Source organism: Aulonocara sp. 'chitande type north' Nkhata Bay, linkage group LG1 (genome assembly GCF_057382095.1).
Source record: "Aulonocara sp. 'chitande type north' Nkhata Bay isolate Kocher_YH1m ecotype deep benthic linkage group LG1, A_spYH_male_GT1.1, whole genome shotgun sequence".
Classification (NCBI taxonomy): domain Eukaryota; kingdom Metazoa; phylum Chordata; class Actinopteri; order Cichliformes; family Cichlidae; genus Aulonocara; species Aulonocara sp. 'chitande type north' Nkhata Bay.
In genome coordinates this window covers 15,183,394-15,206,601 of record NC_141344.1, presented here as the reverse complement: position 1 = coordinate 15,206,601, position 23,208 = coordinate 15,183,394, and the positions used below count along the sequence as shown (strand labels likewise).

General features: G+C 39.3%; 1 protein-coding gene across 3 annotated transcripts; it reads left to right on the top strand.

The window, feature by feature from the left end:
- Positions 1 to 22: 22 nt before the first annotated feature.
- Positions 23 to 22,039, top strand: cnsta (consortin, connexin sorting protein a). 3 transcript variants are annotated; one of them, XM_086284481.1, is made up of 13 exons: positions 23 to 338; positions 5,633 to 5,728; positions 5,864 to 6,265; positions 8,331 to 9,037; positions 11,645 to 11,675; positions 13,519 to 13,605; positions 14,383 to 14,464; positions 15,262 to 15,283; positions 15,521 to 15,587; positions 16,395 to 16,951; positions 17,464 to 17,649; positions 18,865 to 19,018; positions 19,252 to 22,039. In XM_086284481.1, exons 2-13 carry the CDS (start codon positions 5,710 to 5,712, stop codon positions 19,458 to 19,460), a joined length of 2,523 nt encoding a protein of 840 aa, XP_086140607.1. In that variant the 5' UTR covers positions 23 to 338; positions 5,633 to 5,709; the 3' UTR covers positions 19,461 to 22,039. The 3 variants fall into 3 exon arrangements, with proteins under 3 accessions (XP_086140607.1, XP_086140684.1, XP_086140537.1); XM_086284558.1 differs by having other exon boundaries at positions 23 to 416; positions 15,521 to 15,578; XM_086284411.1 differs by having other exon boundaries at positions 23 to 416.
- The last annotated feature ends 1,169 nt before the right edge of the window (positions 22,040 to 23,208 follow it).

Below are 23,208 nucleotides of genomic sequence, written 5' to 3'. Positions count from 1 at the left end.
TTTTGTTTTTTTATGGCAAAAAGCGTCAGTCTTTGTGCACATACTTTTTCATCTATCACAATAACATAAAAATGTTAGGTGCTATTTCAGATGACATTTTCAGCTTTTTGAGACAGAAAAGGGAGGGGGGGATTTTTCTCATTGTGTAGGACGAGGTACAAGAGATTTTATTTTATTACCGAGTCTACAGTTCGATGCAGTCAGGTAGCTGTGGATGAAAACAAGAGCAGAAGATAGTGGACAGAACTGTGCTAACAGTGAAAAGACACGAGATGGCGACAATGCAGCACAGGCCCGACGATGACAGCGTTAGCAACGACCCCTGGCTGCTGCTGCCTGTGAGTGACACAGTCTTCACAACATCTCCGGCAAGGTGTCAGATGTTAGTTTTTATCGTTCGGCCACCCTTTTCAGCCGTAAGTGTCATGTCTCTCTTCTGTGCCGTCGCTGTTTCTAATGTCAGCTGATTTACAAGCTAGCTCCTTTATGTAACGTCAACGTATGTGTGCGTTTCAAAGGTGATCTAATGTACTCTGCTTGCGCTAGCTGACGTTAGCTTAATAGCAACATGTACGAAAACCAATCTGTCACATCAGCATCAAGTATCGATAGCAAACGGGTCTAACTAGTTACTGCATATTAACAGTCTGTGGGTCTAACACAAACAGTTGGTTATAAGCTGTTCTCATTTTCGAGCAGTTTGGCGAAGCGGCACTAGTCCGCAATGAAGCGTAACGTTAACATCAAATCAAGTGTAACCATTGCCACCGAGCTAATTTACATTTAACGTGTGCTAGCCTGTCATCTAACCCATCTAATATTCGGTTAAATAACCAACTTACAATTGCTAATCAGCTAATTTTTACGAAGTCCGTGTCAAAACGGGAAGTGACTGTTCCTGTCTGCTGGCAGTTCATGTGCTCCACGTTATTTTATGTCTTGCCTGGATAACATTAGCTTAAATATCTGGGGGTATAATATTAACCAACTTGTCGAGCTAGGTTTAATTAGGTTAGCTGCTAACAACACATTGGTTAAAGCAGGCTCGTCCAACTCATTTTCACCTATAGGGCCACATATATACATATACACATCGCTAAGGCGACCCAGACCTGCTTTCCCCCCCATGTAATCCGATGAAAAACATATATTAAAAAACAAACAAACGAATAATTGATCAATAGGATGCGATACCTTTAAAAAGTAAATGCATTGCAGACCAAAGTTTATCTAAAAAATAAAAAAGGAACAAAACACTCACATGTAAAGTTTTGTATTTAGAACTATTTTATTGTGCTGTTTATATTTCAAACAATTCATAAAAAAAAAACTCTGGAAATACTTTTAACTTTCTATTTAGAAATAATGCTAAGTAATAATTGCATCTTGATAAGCATATTGTCTTTATTTAGCACCTTCAAAAATAAAAAGGTTTACAGGACAAGCTAGGAAACAAACGACAAATAAAAAACTTAAGAAAAGATAAAAGGGAAACGTGCAGCACAAACCTAAAGGGGAAATAGATGCAATTACAAATGAATAATAGGTAAAAAGCAAGTAGGTTTAAAAGCAAATAAATAAATAAATTAAAAATGATAACTCATAGTGGGAAAAGCTTGTTTATAAAAAGATGTCATTTAGAGGAATTTAAAAGATGACAGTGAGCTCGACAAACAGTGAGGTTCTTCTAAAGAATAGTTGTTCAAACAGAAAAATCTCTATTACCCTTGTTGATCTCAGCCGAAATTGTGGGATGGCCAGAATGGAGGTTATGATGAGGGGTGTGTAGTGTCAGAAGATCTGAAATATACTTCTGTACAAGCTCGGAGCGGGCCTTCTTAAAAAAAACTTAAAGTCCATTCTAAAATTATTAACCAACAGGTAACCAATGAACGAAACGAAATTATTACAATTCCATTGCAAATCTATCCAGTGGCCTGGGCTGGTCCCTAAAGTGTTTCAGTCGCAGGTCAAAGAGACTGCTCTGAACTGGAAAAGTGGCCAGCACTAATCCCCAACTTTTGGTGACTAGATGCATTTAGCTACATTGTATACAAAACCTATAGGTCAACATAATTGGCCATCTGCCTCCCCTGTCTCTATCACTGCTGCAGGCCTCATGTCTTTGCAGTGGTCCTTTCACAGGACAGGGTCTGTGTCTTCTTACACCTTTGTGTTTGTCCTTTTGGCTGAATTCCCTTTTCCGTTTGTCTTTCATAATTCATGGTCCCCCTGTGGAGTAAGGCCCAAACAAAGGAGGAGAGGATGGATGGTTTTATGGCTAAATGACTCAGTGGGAGAGGTGCATTAACAGATAGTGATTAAAAAAAAGGCAACTCTTGTTTTTTTAAACATCATCAGCTATCCATGTTTCTCTCTAGGCTGGTGATTGTTTTATCTTTTAATGCCTCAGATGTTTGTTTGAAGCATGAAAACATTAAGACCGTACATGGGCATTAACGCTGTATACCAAAGGGACATTCAGAGCTTTCAACAATTATGTAACAGCGCTGTTTGTGTCTCAGTGTGATTTTAAGGAGTTTTATTATTTTTAGAGATATTAAAGCACACTTTGTTTCCCATACAGAAGGTTTCTTTTCTTGATTAAATATACAGAGCGGATGCAACATAAAGACAGGGTGGTGCAGCATCCCATAGGATTTCACCTCTATCTGTAGAAAGCACATCGCGGTGCTGATTGGTTCACTCATGCTTCTTCTTTGTTACCATATTTTACACACACGTCCATGAGGAATTTCATGGAAGAAGGGAATCAGAGTTATGTTTGGTGTGTCTATCCACGCATTCCCTTTTAACTCTCTAAATGTTTGGTCTTTGCCAGAGTAATGCAGAATTACAGGAAGAATAATTAGTGCTGCAGGAAACCAGGACAGCCTTATTCCACTGAGATAGGCTTTTATTAGCCATTTTGTTGAGGTTTGAGATTTTATCTTTCTGCTGAGTCAAAAAATGGTGAAAAATGTTGGTTGGTGACCAGAGGCAAAGTTGCTGCCCATCCAGTAATGCCTTAAGGGGCGCCATTTTTTTTTTCAATTTATATGAAAATAATAAGAAATATGTGCTGAAAATTTCTTTTTGCTAGTCAGACTTTTTCTCTCGTAGTCAGTTTTTGCTCCTTATTCACACTTCCTGACTCTAGATCATCTAATAATGTCAATTTATCAGTACTTTTGCTCTGTGTGAGCTGTTTTCTCACAGTATTTGAATGCTGACCTCTTATGTTGACATTAGAGAGTATAGGTAATATCCAGAGATTGGTTGCATTGAGCTTGTAGTTGAAACGCGTGCCAAACAGGAAGGGTACGAAACAAGTATTAGTGGCTGTTTTGTTTGCAGACAATACTGTTATTTGTGGTCAAAACATGGCAAAGTAACAACAAATATACGAGTCACACATGCCTGTTTGTCTTGTTCCCGTCTAAACATGCATAAGCTAGTAAAACTAAGTCGCCTGCCACTGTACATCGATTCAGAAGTGCATACAACAATAAACCAGAAATCTGTAAAACGCTGTCAGAAAGGGGTCATTCTTTTGGGCCATTTGTAGTGTTACTATTCTTTGGATTTCTCTGCAGCTTGATTTGCCTCATATAGACCTTATATATGTTATGGGATTGGGATATTTATCCTTTATTCCATTTGTTCTGGCTCTTGTGTAAATGTTATTGTGTCTTTTCTATTCTCTTTTTCTAGTCTGCACTTGGTGTCTCAGTTGTTGTCCAATTTTAATTGGTATTTGAAGAACTGTCAGATTGTGAGATTTTTACACCTTAATCCTAATAATTTAGCATTTAAATCCCTAGTTGGGCATTTTTTTCTTTCTAGAGTTTTCTCATAGCTGAAACCCAGATGTCGTGTTGTGGATCAAAACTGGTCACAGCACAAGGGCAATAAATGAACCATAGACAAACAAATTTGTAGTTTCCACATAGAGACCTAGAGGCTGTGTCTTACGAAGTGTGCGGTGTAGATCAGATTATTGTAATGAAGGAATTAAATGCAGCTGTATTTGTTTGGATGTCTTAATAACCAAATTATGTCATATTGTGAATGGACAGCAATGCGTCTTCTCTACGAACACACATTAGTGTTACCAGCTTTTTCATTAATTCATTTGAAAAATATATATATAAACAACAACTTTAAGCTGCATTTATCCAGGTCTTCGTTCATCTGTTGCATGGCAAAAATAATTTGTCAGGCTGTTAACAGGCACCCTAAGTCTGCTCCTCATGTCAGCATTATAAACCCAGTGATACATGGACTGGTGCCAGCTGAACTACCTCCAGATCAACGCCAGTAAAACCAAGGAGCTGGTGGTAGACTTCCGCAGGCACAAGCATTCTCCACTGCAACCACTGAACATCCAGGGTATGGACATTGAGGCTGTGGACAGCTACAGGTACCTTGGTGTTCATCTGAACAACAGACTGGACTGGACTCCTAACTCAGACGCCCTCTACAGGAAAGGGCAGAGCAGGCTGTACCTGCTGCGGAGACTCAGGTCGTTTGGGGTGGAGGGCCCACTCCTGAAGACCTTCTATGACTCTGTGGTGGCTTCTGCTATCTTTTATGGTGTGGTCTGCTGGGGCGGCAGCATCTCTGCTGGGGACAGGAAGAGACTGAACAGGGTGATCCGAAGGGCCAGCTCTGTTCTAGGATGCCCTCTGGACCCAGTGGAGGTGGTGAGTGACAGGAGAACGGCGGCTAAGCTGTCATCCCTGTTGGACAACGTCTCCCACCCCATGCAGCAGACTGTGACAGCACTGAGCAGCTCCTTCAGTGGGAGACTGCGGCACCCACGGTGTGGGACGGAGAGATTTCGCAGGTCTTTCCTCCCCACTGCTGTCAGACTCCACAACAAAGACTTTAACTGAACAAACACACACATCCACACATGTGCAATAACACTAAGTGCAATAATCTTTTCTGGCATCGTTGTATTTTTACTCAGTTGTATATAGCATTCGTATTCTATTTTTATCTTATTGTATATTTTTATTCTATTTTATTCTACTGTATATAGTATATTATTTTATTCTATTCTGTACAGCTGTGTACTGTATTTATTCTTATTGTATTCTAATTTTTGCGTCATAACTTTTGCACTGTCCACTTCCTGCTGTGACAAAACAAATTTCCCACGTGTGGGACTAATAAAGGTTATCTTATCTTATCTTATCTTATGAAGTCTGTTACCTCAGCAGGACGAGAAGCAGGCCCTGGAAGAGATCTTGAGTTCAAGCCACCCAGTGGCAGGACACATTTTTGTTTCTCTATTTAAGTTTTCAGCTTTTTCTGTCAGGTTTTTGTCTCTTAAAGGGAAAAGGGAGCAGTCTTCCAACTCATATCGTGTAATCGCTATGTAAATGAATGTATTTGTTTGTACGCATCTAATCTACCACCGTACACGTAGGTGTACACAGGAGTGTTGCATCTGACGCATTCCTGTTTAAGCCGTATGGCTTGTTTGAATCTTTGGGAATGATGACAAACTTGTTTGTGTCTATCCCTTTGCCGTTCCTCGCTTTCACTGTCAGTGGAGTTTAACATGGTCTCTGCTTCTTTAACTTTATGCCTATTCTCTGTCTTATCTCCTTTATCTCTGCAGGCTTGAAGAAGGGCTTGTTCCAAAAGGTGGCACTGGCCCTCAAACTCAAAGGTCAAGCATTGTTTGGGTGGAGCTCAATGGATCATGGTGATGAAGGTTAAAATTCTTTTCTTGTCCAACAAGTTCAACAAATTGGATGTGATGAACCAGTGTAGAGGTTCATACTGTGCAGAATTCAGTTGTTTTGTGTAAGAATTTCAGCTGATTTTTGATTTATCTTTATCCTCTTAGATCAGTTTGAGAGGGAGGGTGGAGCAATGTCACAGATTCAGGGGGGCGGGGTGGACCTCTGTGATAACCTACCCAACTCTGAAGCCCTCACTGCTCAAACCCGAAACCTCAATGAGACAAACACACTCACGCCAACTCAAAGTGTCTCTCTTTCACAAAATGGGGATGAGGGAAGATGTGGTTCCATCCAAAAAATCGGTCTTAACAACAATGAGAAGGAAGAGGAAATGGGACTGGGAAAGGAGGGATGCATAGGAAGAAACCAAGAGAAGGAAGAGGAAGATGATATTGATGAAGCGATGAAGGAAGACGATGACGAGGAGGAATCGGCGGAGTCGAGCTGTTTAAATCGCTGCCAGTCTCCAGACACTCCCATGACAGACTCTTCATATTCAGAAACTGGTAGGAGACTCAATGAGCTGCACACATAATCACAGAATCTTATTTCTGTTCCTGAGAACAGTGTCCTCAGCCTTCACCAGGAAGGCACTTCAGGTCTAAACAGGATTCATCACAGTGGAGGCATCACTCAAGTAAAATTGGTAACGCAGCATGCTGCTGCTGGAAGCAAGACTGTAGGCAGAGGGAGTGACTAAATGAAAAATCATAACAAAGAGGATACATTTTATTTATATTTTTATTTATGATTTTGCTGACATTAGTCTATTTTTACAGAATTTTTGTCTATCTACTGTTAAAAATTATTATTAAACTTTAAAACCTGGCCACACTAATGTAAGTCAATGTCTACTCCCAAAAGGTCAAATCACAGCCACTAGTATATCCTTCAGTTTGTTTAAAGAAGCTACTTAACAAATAATGAAAAAAATACAGAAATTCCAACATGTTAACAATCCAGGAATGCCTTTTTTAAAAAAAGTTATGCACGTAATTGATTTAAAAAATTCCAGTTTACAGTGTGACACACAAATTAAGTATTATAAAAAGTAGTTATTTAATTAGAAGTGTAATCTAGTTTGTTAAATGTTTTCCTGCCTACAATCTCAGCATGTAAATGCTAGGTGTGCAACACTTCTTCACAAATGCTAACTAAACACTCAGTAATATTAGTGTGTAGAGGCTGTGTTTGAAGTATTACTGCGTAACAATTCAAGAAGAATCCAGTGTTCTGCTCAGGATCAGGCTTACTGTTTAAATGCCTTTGGTGTAATGCATTAAGTGGTCAGCATATTGGATTGAGGTCAGTCTGTCTGGGGGTGATGATGTCATCGATCATGTAACTAGAAAAAGTGACTCAAGAAAGTGAACCTGAACAAATCTAATTGAGGGCGGCTGCATGTAGAGCGAGGAGGGTATCTGAGTAGAGGAATAAGTTAAGAGAAAGACAAAAGAAGTAGAAGACAAAATATTGAATCCCAAAATTGCTTAAATACAATAGAATAGATCAAATAAATAATGTTAAAAAATAGTATAATATATAAAATAAAACATGGCAATAAGGGTAACGCTACACAACAAGAGTTCAATTAAATAGAAAAATTAAAGGCAAGTAAAAGTAAAATATTAAATAAAATACAAAACTTGTGTGAAAAGTGTAGTCGAATACAGTAAAGTGAAATAAATCAAATGGCTCACATTAAACAAAAGGAAATAAGAACTCTGACATGTAAAAAACAAGCAAACAAAAAAACAAGCATATCAAATGGAAGATGACCTTAAAGTGGCTCAGAAAAACAAACTGAAGTGTAGTAGACAGTGCCTTGGCCTTAACATTAGAGAATAGATGATCCTCTTCCAAATAGAGAGTAAGGCATAAGCACACTTAAAGTTTCTGCCACTGTCTGTGTCAAAACAGAGTAACACCACTTGATAGCTCACAAGTTCACTCCTGTTCACTCCTGCATTGGCGTACACACACATGCTGCAAACACACAAACAGCTGTGTCGGCAAGCCACTGCAAAACTGTGAGCTTAGCACAGCTCCCATATTTACATTTGTGTGTTTATTGGTTGTAAGCCTTAAGGCCTGCTAGCAGCCAGCATTGACTTATCTACAACTGTGTGTGTGTGCGTGCGTGTGTGTGTGTGTGTTCATGCACTGATGGAATAATAACAGGGATAATATATTGCCATAATGTATTTGTATTATGTAAATTGTGGGGAAACAGTCTGTTTATATAGTTGCTTTGTAAGGATATAACAGTTCCTATAATGTCAATCATTAAATTTTAAGATGAAGACTCAGTAAATAAGATAATATGGTTGTCTTTAGAGTTAGAATTAAGATTAGGGAAGAAGTCATTAGGGTAAGTCTCAAGGAACTTAATGTCTTCTGAAGTGATTAAAATATGACTGTGGTTATATACTCATAATCAGTTTGCTTCTCTGGAGGAACGTGTTGATTTTAAATTTTTTTACACACTGGCATATTTGCAGTTCCTCAGTAATTGTCTGTTTTCCTCTTATCTTTCTTCCTGTTTGCTAATTTCTTTATTTACATCCACAGGGAGCCTGTTGGAGAATCCTTATCCTTTTAGTCCTGGAACCAGTCCAGAACCTACATCCCCAGTCATTCCAGCGGGTAGTCCAGAAACCGTATATCCCATCGGTTCAGTGGAATCGATCCAGAATGATGCTGAAATGGACACTCGTATGTCAAAAACTGGATCAGGTGCCTACTGCACGGCGTCTATCACCTGCACACATGGATCTGCTTTCAGTACGGGGCCGATGGATTGTACATCGCAAATATTAACCTCAGGCACTGAGCCTACATGTGTCACAGCAACTACTAAAATAATAGCAAAAAATACAAACTTCACTACAGAACAACTTACCTCATCCACGGAGCCTGCCTTAAACTGTGGGCCAAAAGGTGCTAGAGGGTCTACCGGTTCACATGCAGGATATAACACCTCAGCTACAGAGACATTTACGTTAACTGAGTTAGCAAAGTTTAACACTTCCGCTGTGAGTGCATCCCAAGAGCCCCTCAACTTCACCATGGGGATTACAACTACTGGAACAGACTCCACCTCCATCACAGGACCTTCATTATCAAATCAGGAATACATTACCTCCACTCCAGTGGCCACTTGTTTCTCAGTTCCCGCTTGTGCCTCAGGATCTATTCCAGGCTGTGCTCTGTTGGAGTCCCTTGAGCAGTTGGCACAAAGAGGAGATGACAGCCACCTTCCACAGTCCCTTCACCAGGTACTGCAAACACTACTGCCACTTACCATCACTGATTGCGTCTCATTTGAACTCACTGCTCTTAAATACTTTGTTGCTTTCTCTCATTCGAGTCTCTCTAAACTTTTGCTCTCACAGTTGTTAATAAATCAACCTCATAATTGCAGTGGCACTTTGTACCCTAAAGCAGGGGTGTGTTCAGTGACACACAAACTAAAATTCAGGTATGCATTTAAGTACACTAAAAAGCTTCATGCACACTAGATAAACACACAAATCCTGAGTGTTTCTATCTTCATAGATGCTCCCTCACAGACCTGCATGATTGAACATGCGGCTCCTGAGGGTGTGTGAATGTTTGAATATTTCTGTCAGTTTGATTATTAAATATCTCTAAAAGGCACACCCAGCCTATTTTTACTTCCAGGCAAACAGGTGTCTACATCTGCGTTCACACATTCACTGGAGCCTCAAACTTTTTTAGACATCACTTCTTGGCAGTTGCAGTGAAGAAGCAGGTGGATCAAACATTAAGTGGCCTTTACCCTGCTAGTTACATAGTCCAAAGTTTGAGACTGATCACGCCCGTGTACGAATGGATCAGGTAAAGGTCAAAACCATTCACAGTGAGTAAGTGGGGACCATTTGTTTTGCTTCCTATGAACAAAACAAACAAAAGCAGGTGCAGCAGATTTATATAGCAAAACAAATATCAGCTACTTACATCACCCGTATGTTTCTTACTTCTCCAGATATCGGGGCATCTGGTGAAGTGATAAACTCGGTTTTTGTCATTTTCATCACTACTGCTTTGATCTGTTGCTCGTGCTGAGGCTGCTGGCTTGTGGCTGTTTCTGAGCTTTGGATAGCTTTCCTTTGATAGCCTCTTTAGTCTGATTAGGTTTGTTGGTACGAACGTTATTGTGGTGGTTGCCCTACACCTTAGTTTCGTGAACTTTGTGTCTTCGCTTACAGTGAAGAGCTTCCACAACATGTTAGTAGATGACTGTGAGTGTGTACACGACAATCACACATAAATGAAAGGGACTAGCATGCCATTGGACACGTGAGGCTGACTGGCCGATCAGCAGTCAGGTCTGAGAATGCTCAGAATCTGCAAATTCAGGTCATTTGTTGGTCAATCAGGGCATCGCTACCCCTTTGGACTTGCTATGGAAAAGTTCTTAGGCTTTTCATGGGCGAGCTCACACTTAATGTCACTTCATTCATGAGCACACACCTTTTGTCTACATTACAAAAATAACACCCACTGGGAAAATGATTATAGAAGTTACTATTTTAAACATCTTAAATTTGTCTTTGTTCAATTTATAAACTATAAAGCCGCTCAAAGTTTTAGCTGCTGATTAAGATAAAACTGGATTGGCAAACTGAAAGGGCGCTTGAAGAGTGCAGTACTCCATTAAGTCATTTACCCTATCCCATAATTCTAAAGAGCAATATCTAGTGTTGCCACAATGGTCATGCGCCACTTTATTGGTTTTTATGTTGCCCTGCTGACAGATCAACAGAATTACTAAAGGGGAACATACTCTGGCTTTGTTGGGGAGGGACAAATGGAGGAATGGCATAGCAAACATGCCTCTGTAGTGGGAGATTTACATCATTGGTGGTGTAAAAATGAGGGAGGGAGAGAAAGGCTGGGGTCATGAATGACTGCCAGCTTTGAAACCAGTGTCATTAGCATAAATATGAATTGTAGGACAACAAACAGAAAAGGAAAGCAGCGAGCAATGAGGAGAAACAAATGAGGCTCAAAGTCTAAAGATGACTGTGTGTGTGTTAACCACAGAGAAACATCCTTGGAGTAATTTCTAGACAGTCCAGTATATGTATAATCTTTAAATGCTCTTTGTTTGCTCACAAAGTAGAACAATGAAAACTTAAGGAGAAGTATATTTTAATTATTTATGTCAGTGAATATGTTATATATTAGTCATAATTGATGCGGGGACAAATAAATCCATTTTAAATTGATCCGTATTTTTGGTGCAACGGATGGTTATTTGCAGAAGAGACTGGAAACAGCTTTAAGCTCCTCTTGTATCTAAACCATCCCGGCACAGTTACCTAGAAAAGGTCACTGAGTCGTCACCACCCCGCACTTCATTAGAAATGCGAGAGCTTTTTGTGCCCTCCTTTCCTCCTCCTCCTCTCGCGCTCTCTCTTTCTCTTACACACTTCTCCTGTTCTGTTATCAGCTGAACAAGAGACACTGAAAAGAGGTAGAGTGTCGACCATGGTCTCTCGTTTTTTCTCCCTTGCTGTTTTTCTTTTCTCTCTCATTTTCACTCACTTGTGTGACTGACCTAACAGCTTACTTTGTTGTGTGTCACAAAGAGCAGATTATATGTTTTTCTTCAATGGCATGGTTAATGATTATAGAATTTATTGCTGCAGTAGAAGGACAGCTCTGTACTGTATTGTGTTTCTAAATTACATATTTGTATAATTTTTTTCTAGTTTTCTATATGGAAATTTTTGACACTTGTGTCATGTTGAGGAATCCCTCTACGTGAGGATTAGTTTCAGTCGGGTTTTAAACCTTAATTTAACCTGTTTCCTCAACATGCACTTTATTAAAAGCTGTAATCTCTCTCTCTACAGATTGCTGAGGCCTTTGTCCTTCATGGAGATTGTATCCTTGTGGTCCTGTTGGTGTGTTGATGGGGTGGCCAGGTTTTATTTTGACTTGTGCAAAATGTTTCTCACACTTTTCTCCTGTGTGCTTCTTGCCTGCTTGTCCGGGCAGATGTGACTCAACAGTAAGAAGGAAGGAAGAGACAGATTAAATGAGGCAAAAATGAAAAGAGGAAGTGTGGAGGAATCAGAGTGAAATCGTGCTTAAATCTGAGCTGGCTTTCAAAGAAAGCCTCAAGGTTTACGAGGTAGATAAACACAAAGAAAGATTAGCTCTAAATTTTAAACTTCAGTCGCCTTTCATGACATGACAAGAAAAATGTAATGCTGGAAGAATATTCTTTTCAGAGAAGGACAGATGAGTTTTTACTAGTTTCCATTTTTGCATTGTTTTTTATTTATGAATAAATGGGAAGTCTTTCACCATCTTTCAGTCTTTCATTTAGTAATTATTTTTTATTGACCTCAGTCTGCTGCACATGCAGCTCACACATTTGAAGTGGGAAATCCCAAATTCTGAGTCATAATTTTCAATGGGAACACCCACTCGGGTCAAATTTCCCACTCATGAAGTTATAGCATCTCTACCAGCCTCCCAACTTCACAATTTAAGAACAGCATGGACAGTAGTAAAACTTGTCATCTGGGCTACCATTGCTGTGTATTTGTGCCTCTTCAAAGAAACCGTATACAGAGCACTGACCAGGCTCTACCTGTCAATGTGCTGCATCCAAGTTTCTAAGCACAAACATACTATAGAGTTAGAAAAACTATAGCATTGTAAGTTTTCTAATTGGCTGATCATTTTTACGCTAGTGCATGACGCCATAAGATTTTTGAGGGATAAGAAGAGCACTTTTAGTTTAAAAAAAAAAGAAGAAGAAGAAGAAGAAGAAGAAAGAAGCAAGTTTCGCCACGTGTCAGCCATTTTTATGCTTTTTTCTAGTTATTGAAGCATTTGTGAAATGACTTTAATTTCAATGGTCGCTGTGATATAAAACAGCATATTCAGAATTCAGAATCATTCAAACCTGATTAAAAACCACTTAAATTTTTTTTTGCTAATTTTGCAGCAGTGGAACTTCTACTATTACTACAGTTTAATTTCAGGATTGTTTGAGTGTCAAGTCTGTATTTTATAATTATGTTTTCTTCATTTTCTTGTCTTTTTTTTTTTTTTGCTTACTCATTGAAAATACTCGTTATGGTTGCTTATTATTGTAGTGGTTCATTGTGCAGACAGTTGGCCTGTTTTTCAAGACGTGGACTGAATAAGTTCCATATAGCACATATACACAGGGAATACTTCACCGACAGAAAACTCAAAAATGCACTTGGAGTCAATGACGATTGAGTGTCAAACAGTAAGAGGAAGATGAAAGGCAGAAGAGCATGACTGAGAAAGAACTGGAGGTTTAATCTGATGAAAGATACACAGTGGGAGGGAAAACCAGAAAGTGTCAAAGAGTAGGGAAGCCAGCTTAGCTATGTCATGCATGTATAGAGGGTTAGTTAGAAAGAGAGAGAGAGAAAGCATTGAGCCACGTCAAAGAAGGATTGTGTTTTCGCTGCTCATATCCATAAACATGAGACAGAATCGTGCACTGCGTTCCCCCTCTGTCTCTCGTGGCCTTCCTCTCCGTCCTCGTCTCTCTGTCTCTCTGTCGTCCTTTTTTTTTCCCCAGAAATACCCTTTTGTCAACTCTAATGGTTTTCAAACAGATAGCCACAAGAGTTTAAAAGTTACTGCAATTTTCAGCGTTCCCAGTGTGGTGTGATGATGTGCATGTGCGGAATTTTGATTTACTTATTTTTTACATTTCTTAACCTGTGGTGTTCAGACCAGCGGGCGTTATGGTGCATCCAGCTAGAGAGAGACTATCACCAGAGAGTATTGGATAACCTGAATGCACTTCAGCAGCAGTGGGGTAACACACAACGCACACACCTGTTGACCTGTAGGGTCATGCTAGTAATAAACACTTTCTTCAATCCTAAGCATCAGGGAAGAAGCTGTAATAAAGTAGTGCTCATAATGTTTAAAAATGAACATGGAGACATGCAAGGTTGCTGTATTACTGAATATTGTGTTTGTCACTGCATGCATCAACACGCATGCTTAAAACAGCCTCACAGTATGATTTAAAGTCCTCATAAGAACAGGTCTTGCCACTCAGGAGCCATGTTGGTAATGCCTCTGAGCAGTGCTTTAGGCAGACTCATCTAAAAAAAAATGGGAAGAGAGCTGTAATTTAAATTGCCGTCTTTTTAAATTTAAATCTGTCTCATTTCACTAAAGTATTTAACCTTTTCGAAAGACTTAGCTTCTCTAACGTGTAAGTACACTTATCTGCATATTTAATACAATATGGTGGATTGTACAGAAGTGAAGAAGGTTCTTGAAAGGGAAGCAAAACATCTTCATGAACATTTTAAAAAAAAAAGTCCAGTTGCCCTCAACCTAAGCACTGAAGAGTAGGCACACATGTGTCCTGGTTGAGCTGAGCAGGAGCATTGTCTGTACTGTCATGAAATCCAGGAAACTTCAGTCATATACAGTAATACATATTTAATATAGATTCAGTCACCATAATATCAAGTCACATGTAGAGTTATAAGCCGGTTTTTATTTGTTTTCTTACATAGCATATATTGCTAGTAACACGCTGGTACTAACTCTATCTCTGTGTGTTCTTCCATCTTAGAGAGTCAGTTTAAAACGACGCCCTCTGACCTGGCAGCTCAACATCTGGACAGTCTTAAACACATTTGCCAGACACACAATCGGTCAGTATGCACTTCTTTTCATGATATTTGTATTTTTAGCTTCGTCTTTGATGTCATCTAAACTAGGTGTTCTGTTTAGAACTACATCAGCCCTGATTGATCTAGTCAGCTAAGTCTAGACGATGCAATGATGTCACAAAAACTCAATAACAACACAGCCAGTACACGCAGTACAATTCACAATACAATTATCAGTTGATTCCAAATCAAATTCCAAATCAGAGGCGCAGACATTATTATCGTCTGCGCCTCTGTGATAATGAGTGTGTGTTTTGTTTGAGTTCTTTTTTTATTAGCGGAGGACTGTGTAAAATATGTCCTGCAGTGCTATTGGCTCATGTAAGTGTCCCTCACCAGAGAAATGAAACCCCTTCTTGCTGTTTAGTTTTTTACTCAGAGTAGAATGCTTGCAGGACACACAGCCTTTTACATTATATGACTGTGTATATACGTGTCTGCTTGAATCACTATGAGCATGAATATGTTAGTGTGTGATGTGCACTGCAGTGATAGATAAAACATATGGCCCCTGTCCGCTGCTGCTGCTGCACTTTCAGACATTTGAGCCATCACACTGCTAGGGTTTCACTCTGCTTAACACACACACACACACACACACACACACACACACAGAAGAACATGCAGTATTACTAACACACGTTGTAATAGCAAGGGAAATGTGTCCAGGCTAATATTAGACTGAGAGTAGAGAAGGGTCATCCGTATTTTGCGTTTTCATTTACTAAAAACAAGAACTAATCGTCAGTGCTCCTTTGTTTCTCTCCTTTTTTTAATAGACCAAGGAGTAGAGATGCTGAGGTAAGACGTGTAATTTTTGGTATGTGTGTCAGTGACAGGTAGTGAATGTGCAAGTTATGTATATTTTGCACAGACTGAGCGATATCAGTGAAATATCCATTTTATGTATTTAGGGCGCACATTGTCGTGTTCTGTGTTTAATTTGTAAAATTGATAAAGAATACAATGTTAAATAAAGTTACAAATTACACGTGTATTATTTTTTTAATAAGAATTTGTGTATGCGGTTTCAAATAGTGTGCTTCTCTGAACTTCGTGAGAGCTGAATTTGAGGAAGTTGGTGCTCTGCATTCATGTACGTCAGGTCAGTGACTATTAGCTGCATGGTTATAATTTAACTTGAATGCTGTTTGGTATTAAGCTATGATATGAATAACCACTGTTATGTTGCTAGTGGCTCTCTTTAAATTCTCTTTAAAGTATTATTCTCAACTTACTGTTGTGTTACTAATAAGACATTAGGGTAAAGTTTGGCCTAGTTTTAATTTTTTACTGTGTGAATTTCAAAAAGTGTGTGTGTGTGTGTGTGTGTGTGTGTGTGTGTGTGTGTGTGTGTGTGTGTGTGTGTGTGTGTGTGTGTGTGTGTGTGTGTGTGTGTGAGTGACATACAAGTGTTTCTATCATACAAGTGTTCCCATTGTTAGGATTTCCTTTCTTCCTCAAACATTATGAAAGCAGATTAAATTGTAGAAGCAGAAATCTCTATTCTGCTTCTACTGTGTTTCAAAAGGTCCTAGGAATTAATTTAAATTTAAAAACCGTCATTTCCAAAGTATTGACATCATCCTATTGAAAAGAGAGAAACTGGACATAGTTGCGATTGTGACACACTCAAACAGGAGATACAATGCAAGGATGAAAATGTTGTTATCAGATCAAGAAAACCTGTTTAGTGTAGCTGTTGTTGAATTCTTATTGAAGAAACAATTACTCTAAGGTAAAAAGTCAGATACAAGGAGCTTCCACTTCAGTATACACTTAAAGTCTATTCTTATTTATGAGTATTTATATTAGTTTATTAGAGGCTTTGGGTTGGTCTTAAGTTGGTTTTAAGTGTGTTACTGATGCCTGGTTTTATTCATTTCTGTTAAAACTGTGTTCTCTGATGCAGACCATCAGGTTGAAGGAGGGATGGAGCAAAGAGCTGAAGACACCTCTTGTTCAGTCATGCCCTCCGTTAATTTGACTGATGGTCTCAGTTCCCCTGAGATCTCCGGCAAGGACAGGGAACACCCACCAATGGAGTCAGAGGGGAGAAATGGTTTCCATGGATCTCAGCTCACTGATGAGCAAGGCAATGACAGAGAGGGAAGAGAGGCAGAAGGAGGGGCAGGATGCACCATTTCAGGAAACGGGCTGCACCCCTCTACAGCTGAAGAGTTGGATCAGTCCAAACCTGCAGAGCAGCAGGGACAAGATTTAGGTCCAGCACAGGAAACAGAGGCAGAAGAGCAAGAAGAGGGGGGTGACGTGGAAGAGGCAACGGAGGCTTTGGAAATGGAAGATGAGGGAGAGGAGGAAGAAGGGGAAGAGAAGAAAAGGGAAGGGGTGTCCTCCGTGAGTCAGAAAACTCTCCCAGTAGAGACTGTGTGCAGCGGGGCAGAGGTGGAGATACAACAGCTGTATCAGGATGCCCGAGCTCAGGAGAGGCTACATGTGGAGACGCAGGTATATATGATTTTGGCTACTTAAGACTCACTTCATTTAGCTTTAACATATTTTTATTACATATATTTAAAGAAACAGTTAAAGGAACTACACAGTTCAGTCAGTATCTGTTATTAATATTATCTAGGAGTTCCTTCTTTGGTTGCTAAAATGTATCACTGTTAAAAGGCCCAGTCAGTACCTGTTTTCTTCCGTTGATGAAGTTTGCATTGCTTTTGGTACTTTGTGTTGGCCAATTCAGTTTCAATAAGATCAAACATAAAAAAAAACATAAACAAACAAGAAAAACCCATAAAAACCTGTTTTAAAGCAAATGCAGCCTCCTTTGTCTTTGTTTATGGGGACAATAGTATTCAAAAACGAAAGCAAATGGAACAGTTTTCACTGCTTTCATAGGACTCAGTCAGTGTTACAGCAGAGTGTGTTACACCAGAGAGCAGAGCAACAAAATGGATTACAGCTTCATAACTGTATATTGACATTTAAGTTATATCTGTATCCTATTACTGCAGGAGAGCACTAAAGCCTCCCTGCACCACGAGGTAACCCTTCCTCACGAGGCTCACATGAAGCAGCCGGAACCACATGCAGAGATGAAGGAAGTGGAAGAGGAGGAGGACTATGATCTAGACCAAGCTGACATCATTAGAGAAGCTCCCTCTTTGGATGCAATGGCAAAACTCATCACTGTAGAGGAGGTGAGTACATGTTGTTAGTAGATTCACTATTTCCTTATGTCTTCGGTGACTGTGCATGGACTGTATATTAAAGATGGACATGGCGAACATCAAATCACCCCCTGCTTTTTGAAATCTTGATTTGATGAAACCAGCGCTGAGCAAATTTGGATAACAGTGTGGTGTATTATAAGCATCAGTTAATGCTAGCAAGTTTAGTTTGATAGAATGTACAGATGCATTGCACACATACAGATGCCTTTGTACATTAGGTTATGTAGTATACAAATGTAATGTTGGCATTTAACTTAAATTGGATAATTCTTGGACACTCTGTTAGTCCAATAGGATGAAAAGAAAGGCATGTTATTGTCATGTAATTCCTATCATTCAAATCAGCAACTTAACTTCTCCCTAAAGGCTGAATTTAAAAAATGCATCTGTGTTCAGTCTTATTAAAGGTTAAATTAGGTGGAAACACCAGGCTGTAAACAGATTTTGTCTGCTGGACATTTTACATTCTCGTCTGTGTGGATTGACTCAGTTTGTGTTTGCCCTTCTAGGCCCTCCATTGTCAGAGGCATGTTGCTATGTTGAAACAAAGCTAATGCCATTGCCTAACCATTACTGATACCCGTGATGGATTTATTTTGTTGATGTGAAACCCAGTTTGACATTTAACTACTCTCCACCAAGAAAAAAACAGAGGCAGTAGTGAGGGCAACACCTTGTTATGTTTTTTTAGTTTGATTTAATACAATGTCTTTTTGTTCCAGCGCCAAAAATAATGCATATAAAAATAAAAACTGCTTATCTGTGGGGGTGATATGAAATGAGACATTTATCATTCATGGCAGAATTGTAACATTTGACCTACATGAACCACACCCTTTTGGATGATATAATTATTACCTCGTCGATAAGCACAACTGCTGGATGAAAATTAATTTGCCACTGTAATCTGTATTTGAACAGCTTTTGCACTGTACTTGGCAACATCTAAGCTCTAATGTGCTTAACTTCTGTCACAAGGAAGCACTGACAAAAAGGTTCAAAACTCAGCACTGCTGATTGTGTGGTGTGCTGCCACCTGGTGGACATGGCTGGTGTGGTGCACGCTCTGTAAGACTCAGTCTGAGAGTATGAAAAGATTTAATGATGTAAATATAAGTTGTGCTTATACTGATTGATGTGTCTACCCAGGCTAACATTTCGGGTTGTTCTTATGTTTCTCAGGTATCACCCGCCTCTGGCCTTGTCTCCATATTAAAGAAGCGAAAGGTCTGCGTAGACGACGTGAGTGCTTCTTCTAGCTCAGACCCTCGACCTGAGAAGCCCACTGCCAAACGACGTGTCCGCTTTAAAGTTCCTGATGACCACTATGAGCCTGGTATGTTTTTTGTCTTTTATTGTTGACGGTTAAAGTTTCGTATCGCTCTATAAACACAGAAATAGTGTAAGAGAGCAGTGGCTGCATTTCTAATACTGGACAGGTTAAATTACACCAGCTGTGGCAGTCCATTGTGAGAGTGTTTAAAATAGTTGACGAATTCCAGCAAATTTCCAGCACACATTAATCCTGTGTATTTATCTCTATAACTCTCTGTATCTCTTTCTCTGTAGATGTCGGCAGTGGCGACTCCTGCCTGCTCCTCTTCCTGCTTTGCCTGGTTACTGTTTTTATCAGTGTGGGGGGCACCGCCCTTTACTGTGCTTTGGGCGATGCCCAGTCTTCGGTCTGTCAGGACTTCTCCAGAAATGCAGACTTCTACATTAACCAGATACAGCGTGGGATAGCTCAGATCCAACACTGGTTTGCTCCTGGGTCATAGCAGAAAATGTGGAGCCACTGACCTTAGTGTTTGTCACTGTAGGTTCAATGTAGTCTCTGCTACTTCCTAAAACAATGTTTTTGTGGTCATGGTGCCAGGCAGTCACTATTTATCTGTTATTTATCTGCGGAAAGTGACTGTTATTGTCTGAACATCTATATCAGATACAGCTGGCGTTTCTAAGCCTGCTCCACTGCATTTTTAATGCTCTGTGACTACAGATCCAGAGTTCACTCAGTCATAGGTCGAATGTCTCTTTAAAACACTAGATTGAAAAGGTGATCAGACAGAGTGAGACTGCAAAATAAAGTTGTCAGTTTTATTTCTGAACAGAAAAATAACTGAACTGCAGCCCTTCACAATCTTTTCCAAATTAAATATGTACTAATTTATCAAGCTAAAAATAAAATTGCAGAGAGCTAGAATACTTCCATTTAAAAATTACTGACAGATAATCAACCATGACTGGATACAAACTTGCTCACACTGCTCTCCCAAAATCAGTTCCCTGAGACACGTAACACATGTAAATGTAAATATTGCATAGACACACATGCAGTTTGTTAACTAGGGAGCACATAGATGCCCTCGACACACTGCACAAATGGGAAGAGGCCCAGTGGGTATTTTTAATAACATTGCAACCACTGCTGTTGCTTTTATTCTTTTATTCTTTCTTTCTTTCTTTCTTTTTTAAAATTTTATCAAGAACAAATTTTTCTGTGGTCTCCTACTTGGAATGAAATCTTTACGTCTTAATTATGTCTTAAAGTTTTGAATGAATGTATAGATATTTGAATATTGTCAGAAAATATGCTGAGAGGAAGGGGTATTTTGGTATTTGTCATAACTGAGCTGCTAATGGGAAACAGTCACATCAACTATGTTCTATTAGGAAAATGGCATAAATCAGTCAAAAAAAATGACCCTCCTGACCCCCTCCGACCCCCCTCACATGTCCTTTTTATTGCATTGACTTTAGTGTATTTAAATGAAGGGTAAGCAAAATGTTTGCCTTCATGCTATGAATGAAAAATGTAGATATATATTTTCATGGGTTGAGTCCTGCATCTTTGTTAGCTGTGCAGCTTTCTATTTCTCCCTGTACATATTTGATGTGGTTGTCCTGTTGCCACCCTCTTCTGTGTAAAATACCAACAGCGGGTTAACAGTGAGCAGACATCAGTTTGCGGACTTAATTGAGGCAGATCTGTCACTGTGTAGCACATGTACAGAAACACAGTGCGCCTCTGTACATATTGTTGAATGGATGTCTAACTTGTTGCACATAAGATCGGTACAATTTTTTTTTTAAAGATATTGCAATATTTCTACAGGCATTATTCTCTCAGTTCTAAATGCAGACTTGATTTAATAAAACAAAATATCCACTAAATATTTGCACAGACCACTTGAACAGAAAACACTCGACTGCTAAGTGGGTGTGGAAATATTTAAGTAAACAAGGAGACCTTTTTATAATTATGTGGAAAACAATAATTGCTCAGTGTATGTAATTTGTTCAGGCCTTGGTTTTGATGGGATCATATGAAGCACTGTCTGCCTGTGTGTTTTTAGGGATTCTGGGCATCACGCTCTGTTATTTTTTCAGGGGTTTTTTCCCCTTATCTTCCAAAATAACTTAACTACTCTCAGTCTTCCGTAATAGTCCACTAGATAACATTTTTGCCATTTCATTTGATGACTTTGAGTCCTGGTTTGACATGGAGAGAAATTTGTGAATGAAACCAACCCTTTATTCTCACACCAGTGCTTTAACTCTTATGTTCTGCTCATTGTAAAGCACATTTTAGTCTTACTGAAATCAGTTTTACAGCTTAATTTCAATTTTGCCTTGTTATTTCAATGTGTACATGCAATGTTTGGTGTTTTGTTTATTGGCTGTTTTTCTTTTTGGTTATTGTAGTAGTGGATGCCATAAAAGTCCTGGAAAAACCACATATCCTAAAATCTTTTCAGGAAGTGAAGAAAGCAAATCTCTGTTTAAGGCGGACAATTCGATTCCTACCTTACCTATGCATCCCTAATAGACAAAACAATATTCTCTGTCCTTTATGTCACTCACAAAACCCTGATGATTGATTTTTAAGGATATGGGGATATTTTTCCAGGACACAGGGGGTAGCAGACTCACTCTTGTTTTTATTTGCACATGTCATCTGGCTGGTTCAGATGATGATCACTCAGAAATCATCTTATTTAATCTTTCAGATGAGTTTAATTATTTATAATTAAAATAAAAGTAGGGATTTCGTGTGTAAGTGGCTAAGAGAAACAAATGCATCTTTTTCCCCTCCATGTTGTCAGCTTGCATCAGATTACCTGATTCCACAGAAAAATGTATTCCCAAATGCTTCTGAACACCATCATCTAGGCCGAAGATTGTTTCTGTTTTTATTATTTTGCCCTGCAGTTTGTCCTACTGCTGTCAGTATCACCTTTTTGATGCAACGATTGGTACAGATGTTTCATCTGTAAGCATGATATGAATAATCATGTCTTTTTTTCCCCTGTTGGTTTTGCAGAAAAATCTTATAAAACAGATGAATGAAATTCCACAGTTCTGTGCATGAATTTTGTCCCACTAAAAACATTTTTATGGATCATTTGAGTCTCTTATTTTATTCTCACAGATTTTTGTTTTTGTTTAAAAACAAAGAACATCTCTTCCTTGTTAGCCCACATGTTATATTCATTTAAAATAGTTTTTATGAGAGCTTCCATTTTTGGCTTCTTTTTTAAGGAGAACAACAAAATGCTAGTGTGCCAGATGTGGTGAAAGTTTCTCCATTTCAATAAAATAACTAAACAAATAATAACAATAAGTGTTTATCTCTGTGTTGTAACAATAGTTAATTTTTTATTTTATTTTAAAGCATTATTATAAATTCATTAAAGTTTTTATGGTCCCAAATTGCACATAGAAGCAATATGTATAGAGACACCAGTCAAACCAAAAGGTGTTTTTCTTTTTAAAAATATGCACACACACACACCGGTTGCTTATTTTCATGCAACTTACTGCTTATTTAAAACTACATTAACATAAAGCTAAAGGCATCACGCTCTTTGGCCGTTAAAGGACAAATTAGATCAACCGTTTTCATAGTTTGCTAATCCTTCTTTTAGGTTCAAGGTTCTTTATTTGTCACATGCATAGTTATACAGGTATAACACAGTGAAATGTAGCCTGACACACTCCTCGACATGTGCAAAAATTGGGGGGGGGCTGTAGAGGAGGAACATTATATATATATATAACATCCAGCACGCCCCTGCGGGCGGTTTATCCTTCAAGCTCGGGTCCTCTACCAGAGGCCTGGGAGCTTGAGGGTCCTGCACAGTATCTTAGCTGTTCCCAGGACTGCGCTCTTCTGGACAGAGATATCCGATGTTGTTCCCGGGATCTGCTGGAGCCACTCGCCTAGCTTGGGAGTCACCGCACCTAGTGCTCCGATTACCACGGGGACCACCGTTACCTTCACCCTCCACATCCTCTCGAGCTCTTCTCTGAGCCCTTGGTATTTCTCCAGCTTCTCGTGTTCCTTCTTCCTGATATTGCTGTCATTCGGAACCGCTACATCGATCACTACGGCCGTCTTCTTCTGTTTGTCTACCACCACTATGTCCGGTTGGTTAGCCACCACCATTTTGTCCGTCTGTATCTGGAAGTCCCACAGGATCTTAGCTCGGTCATTCTCCACCACCCTTGGGGGCATCTCCCATT

Excerpts from the sequence above, each read along its gene's own strand:
- cnsta (XM_086284481.1), top strand. Across the intron at positions 15,284-15,520 it reads CAAGGAGTAGAGATGCTGAG|TGTGCTTCTCTGAACTTCGT; the intron begins GTAAGACGTGTA and ends GGTTTCAAATAG. Across the intron at positions 16,952-17,463 it reads GGCTACATGTGGAGACGCAG|GAGAGCACTAAAGCCTCCCT; the intron begins GTATATATGATT and ends CTATTACTGCAG.